This window comes from Neovison vison, chromosome 7 (genome assembly GCF_020171115.1).
Source record: "Neovison vison isolate M4711 chromosome 7, ASM_NN_V1, whole genome shotgun sequence".
In the NCBI taxonomy this organism is placed as follows: domain Eukaryota; kingdom Metazoa; phylum Chordata; class Mammalia; order Carnivora; family Mustelidae; genus Neogale; species Neogale vison.
In genome coordinates, this window is record NC_058097.1 from 193,723,142 (window position 1) to 193,734,137 (window position 10,996).

At 37.8% G+C, this 10,996-nt stretch overlaps 1 protein-coding gene across 1 annotated transcript; it reads right to left on the reverse strand.

Annotated features, from left to right (window-relative positions):
* Nucleotides 1-925: 925 nt before the first annotated feature.
* Nucleotides 926-6,660, reverse strand: LOC122913665 (olfactory receptor 5G3-like). The gene is made up of 2 exons (XM_044260315.1): nucleotides 5,719-6,660; nucleotides 926-1,066 (listed from the first exon to the last, which is right to left on the reverse strand). Exons 1-2 carry the CDS (start codon nucleotides 6,658-6,660, stop codon nucleotides 926-928), a joined length of 1,083 nt encoding a protein of 360 aa, XP_044116250.1.
* Nucleotides 6,661-10,996: the final 4,336 nt, after the last annotated feature.

Consider the following 10,996-nt stretch of genomic DNA (forward strand, 5'->3'; position numbering starts at 1 on the left):
CCAAAATTTTTCTATATGATAGCTAACTACAATTTAAATAAAAACTTGAGATAAAAATAAATTTAAAATAATCCATTTAAATGTATTATTGGTTGGAAGGTAAAAAGTGTGATCAATAACAGAAAAAGTTCAGAGTAAAGGAAATCTAAGTCTCCTGATGGGGTAGTGAGGATAACAAATTCAGTATTCAATAAGTTAGAGTAAATATCATTGAGAAAATGAACTTCAAGCCAAGGCAGAAAGGTCTGGAAGACCCCCAGGCACATATTGGAAGATGAGAGATCTCAGCCAGAGAGAACATTATTGCAAAAGCCATGAAAGGACTTCAGGTTCCCAGTTCTTCAGGTAAGAATCTTAGAAGTCATCAATCTGCCCTAATAAGTAAAAAGCTAAAGATACTGAAGAATCAATATAACTCTTCTTGGATTTATAAGAGATGGGACAACACAGGGCAAACCACTGTCCCCAACAGCGGAGAAATGGACAGGTGAGAACAGAGAGTCACAGCTTACTCACAAGAGGAAATTTCCATGGGAACCAGTGCCTTGACAGGAAAACCTGAACTGAAAAAATAGAGTGAGATTTACCTCCAGGAGTTCAACCAGGTAACCACAGTAAATATAAGAGAAAAATCCTCTTTTGCTTCCACCAGGGGAGAAAAGGAAGCATTCTGAAATCCATCAGAAAGCTATGTACTTCTTAATAAAGTCTGCCCTCAGGAGAAACTAGTTAACTGGCTAAGCATGCAATCCCATGCTGGGAGTCCTCTCAGAGCCTCATGCATCTGGGGGAAAGAGAAATGGCCAACTTCAGCCTTCTCTAGCCTTCCACCTGGAAGAAGGAAATAACCTACTCCAGTCCACTCTGGTCATCCTGTCCCGACTTACAAGGAGGAAAAAACAAAACTGAGAAACACTTTCGAGGTTCACAGTCCAGAGGCATAGTTGCGCCCAAACCTGATACCTAATCGAAGGATTATAGAATGTTTCCAGCCATCCACACCTTGCAACCACCTTGGTAAATGTCTGTTTATAGCAGCCCCTCTTACCCGGAACACCATGTCTGACTATGAAGAAAAAATCAAAAGGCACATACAGAAAGGCAAAAACATGATCCAAAGAGACAGAGCAAACATTAGAATCAGGCATGATAGAGATATAGGAATATCAGACCAAGAATTTAAATCAACTATGATTAAAATGCTGGAGATCAAAAACACTGTAACCAAAATATAGGATGTCTTTGATGGGCTCATTAGTAGACTGGACACGGTTGAGGAGATAATCAATAAGCCTGAAGATATAGCAATAGAAATTTCAAAAACTGAAAAGGAAAGAAAACAAAGACCAAAAAAAAAAAAAAAAAGAGGAAGAAGAAGAATAGGGACAAATATCTAAATAAGGTCTGTGGGGCAACAACTGAAAAAGGAGTAACACATACATAATGGGAATATCAGAAGAAGAAAGAGAGGAATAGAAGAAACATTTAAGGGTTGTCAGGCTGGCTCAGTCAGCTGAGTGTTTGACTCTTCATTTTGGCTCAGGTCATGATCTCGGGGTTGTGAGATCAAGTCCTGCATCCGGCTGCACACTCAGAAGGGAGTTTGCTCTTCCTCTTCCTCTCTCCCCCGCAACTCTGTCTCTCTCTAAATAAATCAATGAATAAATATTTTTTTAAAAAAATAAATGCTTTAAACAATGACTATTTTCCCCAAATTAAATTTAGGCACTAAACCATAGATCCAGGGAGCTCAGAGAATATCAAACAGAAGGAAGGCCAGTAAAAACCACACCCAGGCATATAATTTTCAAAGTGCAGAAAATTAAAAATTAAAAAAGAAATCTTGAAAGAAGCCAGAGGCAAAATGTCTCATCTACAGAGGAACAAAGATAAAAATTATATCTGACTTCTCAGAAACCATGTGTGTTATGAAAATCAATGGCCTTCTGCCAGAAGCCAATATTACAAATCAGGAAATTGCAGTGAGTGGAGACCTAACTAACAGAGAGTTTTCCTCTGATATTGGGGCTTATTCACCTTTTCTTCACAAAATTGGGGGAACTACTTAAAGACTTTCAGGGTAAACAAACGAACAAACAAAAAATGCACCTGCATATGAATTTCTATCGCTGCCCTGTAGGAAGAATCAGTTGGGAACATTTCTTGCTAATAAAAACAAAACAAAAATCTATTTTAAGATCCACTGCATTACACCTATAAAGTCTAAAAGAAAAGAATATGGTGCCGTAAGAGCCAAACACAGAGGTACTCTAATTGACTCCATCTCTAATCACTCCCTTAGGGTGAGTCTCTGAGTGGCAGTAATATGTAAACGGTATATGAAAAACAAGTTGTTAATCCACATGAATATAATAGGAAGAGATTCTAGGCAGAATACATTAGGAGATCAGAACAGCAATAACTTGAGCTAGAGGAAGACAGTTGGTTTGAATATATTTGCATATTCTTGGAGAAGGACCATAGAGCAATTCAAGAAATTTATAATTATCACTTGCTTCCTGCTGTTCTCCTCCCAATTCCCATTCAATAGAATGTGCTTCATAAATGTGTAAGAAGCCATTAAAGTGACAGAAAATACTTCAGCTCTCCTACTAGGAAAAGACTATCTTAATAGGTGACAGATTTGAAACATGTTATGTAATGAAGATGCACAGTAGAGTCATTTTAAGGCAGTTTGACTGAGAAGAAACTGTTGATCTTTCTAGATAAAAATATATTTCCCTTTGGCACACCTAAACCCAAGTTTTAACAGTTCTTAGAAAGATGGTATTGGGAAAGTTCACAAAACTGACAACAAAATGAATCGATGATCATCTTTGACCTAGCTATAGCTTACATTTGGAAATCTTATACTACAGGTATATAAATACCGGATATAAATCCCAAATGTTGGGACATCATTTGTAGGGGGAATGAAAGGAAACAAGTTGTGTCAGTAGGAGAAGCATCCATTCTATGAACTATTGTGCTACAAAAAAATATACAATGTAGGGGTGCCTGGGTGGCTCAGTTGGTTAGGCAACTGCCTTCAGCTCAGGTCATGATCCCAGGGTCCTAGGATCAAACCCCATGTTGGGCTCCTTGCTTGGCAAGTTGCCTGCTTCTCCCTCTCCCTCTGCCTGCTGCTCTGCCTGCTTGTGCTCTCTCTCACTCTCTGTCAAATAAATAAATAAATTTTAAAAAAAAGAAAAAAAATATACAATGTAGTTTAACATGGATATATTTAAGATAATATTTAGTTTACTTTTCAAACTTCATCATTTGCATTGTGTTGTTTTGAATTTAGCATTTTTTATCATTGCAATGTTTTTAATAAGGAGAAAACTTACCATCTTGTATAAAAATTATAGACTCTGGGTGGGGGGTGGGAGAAAATACTGATTTTTCAGGGGAAAAACTAAGAGATTGAAGCATAAAGTTACTAAGAATTTCTCCATTTTACTTATGGTTTTTTTTAAGATTTTATTTATTTATTTGACAAGCAGAGATCACAAGTAGGCAGAGAGACACATGGGTGGGGGGGAAGGCTCCCCACTGAGCAGAGAGCCCAATGTGGGGCCCCATTCCAGAACCCTGAGATCATGACCAGAGCCAAAGATAGAGGCATAACCCACTGAGCCATGCAGGTGCCCCATTTTACTTTGTTTTTGACAAGGATTTCATTCACCAGTACTTAAAAGTATTTCATGAAATCAGAGAATGTTAGAATGGAAACATAGCCTTACTAGAAGGCATTGAGTCCATTTGCCCAAACTTACTTACATACAGATATATTCATTCATTCATTCATTCATTCATTCAATTTTGACACAGATTACAGCTTTTTGAAAGTGAATTTTAGTTACAAAAGCAAATATCTGTTGTAAAACAAGTCCAACAACTCACGTGACCATGAAGCAACCCCCCCTGCTTGCTATTTCCAAAGTCACCCTACTGAAGTAACCAGTTTTTAACAGTTTGTACGGGAACTACACACTTCTCTCCATGACCATATACATAATACATATGCACATACCAATATATTTTTCACATTAGGTAGCTTTTACCTCCACCTTTTTTACTTTTTTTTTTTTTTTTTTAACGAAGTGTTGGGGGAGGTCATTGAGATCTGAGCTCTGGTTGATATGTGGGCTCGACCCGGGCAACTGGAGGCTTCTCCCCCTTCTCCTACCCTTGGAATGTGCACTCTGCCTACGTCTTCTGCTCCTAAGAGCTGTCCCAAGAACATAGCCTTGAGATAGTGATGTGTTCTTGGGACTCTCTATGTGTTTGAACCCTGGCAAGGCCTTTATATAAACTTTTTGAAGATTTGACAAGCAGTAGCAGACATACATTCTTACTGCAGCACTCAGAACAGACCTATTTAAGCCCCCTTGCCTGTTAAACCCTCCACCTACCATTCTGAAGTGGCCTGCATTTTTCTTTGGTCTTGCCCTACCCTTTGTGATGGGGGCCACTTACTGATTTCACTGGAGGCTCCTGAGGAAGTTGCAAACCAACACAAACTGTGATCTGCTTTACAGATTAAATTTTGGCTTGATTTTTTTTCCATCTGTCAATGATTTTATCAGGCAGTTTCCTCCAAACTAAAGCATGAATATCTAATTTCTTCTTTTTATAATTAGCTGTTCAACACTTCAAAGAAATAATGTATGTTTCTCCTAATGATACAAACTTGTTTCTTTTTATTCCCCTTACAAAAGGTGCTGCAACATTTGTGTCTGGTATTTATTTTTCTGTAGCACAGATTTCCAAATGTAAAATAGCTAGGTCAAAGATTATGTGAATTTTAATAGAAATCATCGAATTGCTTCTGAAAATGTAGCTATTTTATGCTTAGCTATCATAGTTCAGTGTAAGATTGCTGTCTATATCCAGTGGTAACCTTACCAGCATTGCACATAATCATTTTAATGTTTGCTAATCTGATAAATGAAAAGAAGCTTTGCACTGTCATTTTGATTTCATTTACTTGAAAAATTGTGAAGTTGAGCAATTTTTTTTGTATTTATATTTTTGGCCATTTGCATTTCCGTTTGTGCCAATTGCTAATCCATCCACCCAGTGGTCCATTTCTCTATTGTGTGTCATATATATGTACATATATGCTCAGCACTTTCCTACTGAGACACTAACTCATTGGAGTCACCCATTTTGCAAGTGTTCTCTCACTTTCCATTGTTCAACTTCTAACAAGGACTATGAAGACTTTTTTTTTATTTCTTTTCAGCATAACAGAATTCATTGTTTATGCACACTACACCCAGTGCTCCATGCAATACATGCACTCCGTAATACCCACCACCTGGCTCCCCCAACTCCCACCCCCACCCCTTCAAAATCCTCAGATTGTTGAAGGCTTTATTAATGAACTCTTTCTTTCCCTTATAACATATTTCCCTTATAGTATTTGCTGTTCTAGTCTGGAATAAATGTCATCTCACATATGAAAATACATAAATATTCTGGATTTTCTTCTGGCATACATTACATTTATACCTTTAATATATCTGCAAATTATTTTGTATTCCCCATCACTTAGCAATGAAGACTGAAGAAAAAAAAATATATAGACTGTCTATAAGTAACCTGGTAACACCCCAGGAATTAAAAAGAATTTATTCTCAGCCCAGCGTTCTTTTTACTACACATTATGAACCAACATCTATGGTACAGCATGGCAGAGATATGTATTACCAAAACCATTAGAGAATTTTTCCTTTCCAACTTCCTCCTGAATGCATTTTTCACCTCCTTGTTTCTCAGGCTGTAAATGAGGGGGTTCAACATGGGGATTACCACAGTATAAAATAGAGAAATCACTTTATTGATATCCAGGGAGGAAGTTGAGCCAGGCCGAACATAGATAAAGAAAAGAGTCCCATACAGGATGGAGACGACAGCCAGGTGAGAAGAGCAAGTGGAGAAAGCTTTCTGCCTCCCATCAGCAGTCCGGATCTTCAAGATGGCCACCAAGATGCAAACATAGGAGACCATGATGATCAGGCCACTGAGTATTCCTATAAATCCAGCCAAATATAAAAATACAAGCTGAATCATGGAAGTGTCTGCACATGCAAGGGAAAGCAGTGGTGAAATATCACAGAAAAAATGATTGATGATATTTGGACCACAGAAGGGTAAGAGAAAAGTCAATGTCATATAAGTCATGCTGCTTATAAAAGCCATGGCATAAGGCCCTACCACCAGCTGCACACAGACCCTCTGGGACATGATGAGAGTGTACAATAAGGGCTTACAGATGGCCATATAACGGTCATATGCCATGGAAGCCAGGAGGAAACATTCAGATACCACAAAGAAACCAGAAAACCACATTTGTGTGGCACAACCCACAAAAGAGATGCCTTTTTTCTCCGCAAAGATATCACACAGCATCTTGGGGGCAATGGAAGAAGAAGAGCAAATATCTACAAAGGACAAGTGGCTGAGAAAAAAGTACATAGGAGTGTGGAGTCTTGCATCAGTCCATATGAGAATGATCATCCCTGTGTTACCCCCCAGGGTGACAAGATAGACAAAGAGAAGCATGACAAAGAGGACGATCTGATGATGGAGGTGATCTGTGAGGCCCAAGAAAAGAAATTCAGTCACTTCTGTCTGGTTCTTATCTTCCATCGGTCAGTTGTAACCTATGTAAGAAATTTAAAAATACATTTTATTTTTAAAATATCAATTGGCATATAGAAAACAGCCTTTTAAACTTATTACAAGTTTTGTTTTTTGTTTTTTTTAATCTGTAGAGGAGGCAGTTATGGAAACAGTGTTGGACTGGTCAACAGTATTTCCAAGGACTAGTTCCTGTGAGTTGTGATCCCCATGTAAACTTGAGTAATTCATACTTGATCTTTTTAGATTCAGTTCTCTTGGCCTTCAAAAGAGCAGTCTGACTATAAAAACTAAAACTCTCTTGGGTTCTAAAATTTTATTTGAAATTAAATGAAGTCTCTGTATTTCATTTTTATCATATAATAGAATAGTAATGCCTACCTAGGAATACAATAACTCATAATATTGTAAGAAATGATGAAAAATTCAAATCCTGATGATTGACAGTTGGGATGGGGTAAACAGAATAGAAATAAGGCCCTTTCAGTTCCTGTTTTGATGGAGTGGATAGTACCATTCAGAGGTCATGAAGACAACATCCATATCTGTGTATATTAATCTCTTTCCCTTATAAAAGTCTTACAAAAGGAAATGTAAACAAATGTCAGTAGGGTTATTTAGAATGGAGAGGATTCTATCATAACACGTAATGATCCTATTCACATTTATAAAGGACTGCCCTGCAAATAAGATATTGGATATATTTACTTTTTTTTTTCCAATTTATTTATTTTCAGAAAAACAGTACTCATTATTTTTTCACCACACCCAGTGCTCCATGCAAGCCGTGCCCTCTATAATACCCACCACCTGGTACCCCAACCTCCCACCCCCCCTGCCACTTCAAACCCCTCAGACTGTTTTTCAGAGTCCATAGTCTCTCATGGTTCACCTCCCCTTCCAATTTACCCAAATTCCCTACTCCTCTCTAACGCCCCTTGTCCTCCATGCTATTTGTTATGCTCCACAAATAAGTGAAACCATATGATAATTGACTCTCTCTGCTTGACTGATTTCACTCAGCATAATCTCTTCCAGTCCCGTCCATGTTGCTACAAAAGTTGGGTATTCATCCTTTCTGATGGAGGCATAATACTCCATAGTGTATATGGACCACATCTTCCTTATCCATTCATCCGTTGAAGGGCATCTTGGTTCTTTCCATAGTTTGGCGAAGGTGGCCATTGCTGCTATAAACATTGGGGTAATGAAACTTGACCATTCTCTTACACCGTACACAAAGATCAACTCAAAATGGATAAAAGACCTCAACGTGAGACAGGAATCCATCAGAATCTTAGAGGAGAACATAGGCAGTAATCTCTTTGATATCAGCCACAGCAACTTCTTTCAAGATATGTCTCCAAAGGCAAAGGAAACAAAAGCGAAAATAAACTTCTGGGACTTCATCAAAATCAAAAGCTTCTGCACAGCAAAGGAAACAGTCAAAAAAACAAAGAGGTACATACCCTCCCCAATGTCCATAACCCTACCCCCCTTCTCCTAACCCCCCTCCCCCAAGCAACCCACAGTTTGTTTCGTGAGAGGGTATGTGCTTTTGGGTAAATTGGAAGGGGAGATGAACCATGAGAGACTATGGACTCTGAAAAACAATCTGAGGGGTTTGAAGTGGCAGGGGGGGGTGGGAGGTTGGGGTACCAGGTGGTGGGTATTATAGAGGGCACAGCTTGCATGGAGCACTGGGTGTGGTGAAAAAATAATGAATACTGTTTTTCTGAAAATAAATAAATTGGAAAAAAAGAAAAAAAAAAAAACAAAGAGGCAACCCACGGAATGGCAGAAGATATTTGCAAATGACAATACAGACAAAAGGTTGATATCCAGGATCTATAATGAACTCCTCAAACTCAACCCACACGAAACAGACAAACACATCAAAAAATGGGCAGAAGATATGAACAGACACTTCTCCAATCAAGACATACAAATGGCTATCAGACACATGAAAAAATGCTCATCATCATTAGCCCTCAGGGAGATTCAAATTAAAACCACATTTAGATATCACCTTACACCAGTTAGAATGGCCAAAATTAACAAAACAGGAAACAACATGTGTTGGAGAGGATGTGGAGAAAGGGGAACCCTCTTACACTGTTGGTGGGAATGCAAGTTGGTGCAGCCTCTTTGGAGAACAGTGTGGAGATTCCTCAAGAAATTAAAAATAGAGCTTCCCTACGACCCTGCAATTGCACTCCTGGGTATTTACCCCAAAGACACAGATGTCGTGAAAAGAAGGATATATTTACTTTTTGACCATCAAGAACACACAAGTGGCACAAAGAGATAAGAACAGAGGATTCGATTTGGTGGTTAAATGAAGTGAATAAAATTCTACCAACCATATAATTCAAATGAAAAAATACACTGGTTTAAGAGGCACTGAGATGCCCTTCCTTAGAGATTAATCTATCAAATACTGCATAACAACTTTCCATGGAAATCATGTAGAAAAATAAGTATCTCCTGGGAGCTCAGCTGACTTTATCATGAGTGGTAATTTCTATCAGTAATTTCTATGAATATTTTGTTGACCAAAACAAAATTATTTCCCTTAATTCCCTGTGATGTTTATAATTCTATTTAAAGCATAAATCCTGACAGGCAATTTCTATTTTATTAACAAAACATGTAAAATGTTTAACATTTTTATTGAGACAAAATTTTTAGGCAAATATATTTTTGACTCATCAGCTAAGGAAGAATCTATCAAGCTATTTAAAATTACAGTAGCAGCATGAGGTGTGGGAGCATACATAAGAAAGATTCTAGGCTCATATGTTTATTATCAACTCAAATAATTCCCTCTATAAACAAACAAAAACATTCCACACTTTGGAGATAGAATGATTAGGATGTGGTCCTTGAAATGCCATAGTGACAAAATAATAGTTAATATACTATTTATGCATTTTGAGTTTATTATTATTATTTGAGAAAATATCTGTGGCATGCATTTTCCACAGGGTGATTGTTCATTAATGTCAGCCACTAATATCAATTGTTTTTAGGAATTTACACCTACTGGGGGAAATGAGATCTGGGCATAAAAAGAAAACCTACGTTTCAAAATGATATTTGGTTGGTCCAAGACCAACAGGCTACAGGATTTCAGAAAAAGCTTCTATGTTCACAGTGAACTGAAGCAGTTGGGAAAAACACTGCTTTAGTTTCATGCCTGAAAGAGTCCAAAACTCTATGTTGAAACTGGTTTGGGATGTTTGTGAACATACCAAATGTGTGTGGTTGTCATCCCTACCACTGTTCAGCATGAGAACATAAGACACTCTGCCTCTCCTATAAATAAGGGGAGTGATCTCTGTGACCTTTCCATTTCTAGAATTCTATGACCCTAGAATTCTTTCTGGACATTGGAGTATCCAAAATAAAGAACAAGATCTGGTTTAAAGATTTAAAAAAAAAAATAGTTATTTTGTGTCCTGAAGAGCTGGTCTAAACCAATGACCACACTCTGAGTTCTTGGACTGGTAAGGTTTTGTTTCCAAAAGTCAGGTTCATTCTAAAGCCTTTCCACCATATTTCAAAATGTATTTTTAAACATGATGTGGGATACTCACTTCTTTAAGGGAATCCTTTGTTTCCCTAATAACTACTTCAAGATGAATGGCAAAACTTAGAGTTTTCTGGTCTTCATCAAGAAGTCAGTTTGGAAAATTTAATTTCCTTCTTGATAGTAACCTCCTGCAGCAGACGTGACCTCCCAAGCACATGGTAAAAAAAATAAATATCCATCGAGATGAGCCTGAGAGCAAAGAAGTGCTCCTTGTCCTATAGCCTGACTCACATCCAGTACAAAATAAAAAGGTCATGTTTCTGATACTTTTAAATAAGTTAGAGCCAGGTCTCTAAAGAATTAAACCCTCAAGAGTTTACACCCGAGGTACGAAATTAAAGTGGTATCATTGGCATTCATGCCAAGTTTTTTTTTTTTTTCTTTCCAAAATAACATCTTCTCTCCAACAGAGGATTTCTGGGGGGGAAAATGCTTTTTATCCCCCTTTAAGATCCTCCTTGTCAAAACAGACCATATTTTCCATCTGTAGTGATGTTAACAGTAAACACATGCTAGGATAGAATAGTGTACCACCTGGATCCTGAGGCCTGAGTGCAAATTCTAGCTCCACAGTTTGTCCCACAGTTTGGCAAGAGGGGCTTGCTATTTTGTTTTTATTTTTTGTTTAACTCAGTATCCTCCTCTGTGAAATGGGGATAATAATAGAGCCTGGCTCACAGAGACATTGGAAGAATTAGATGAGTTATTACATGTACTAGGCTCACAAGAGTACACGTCACATGATAAGTG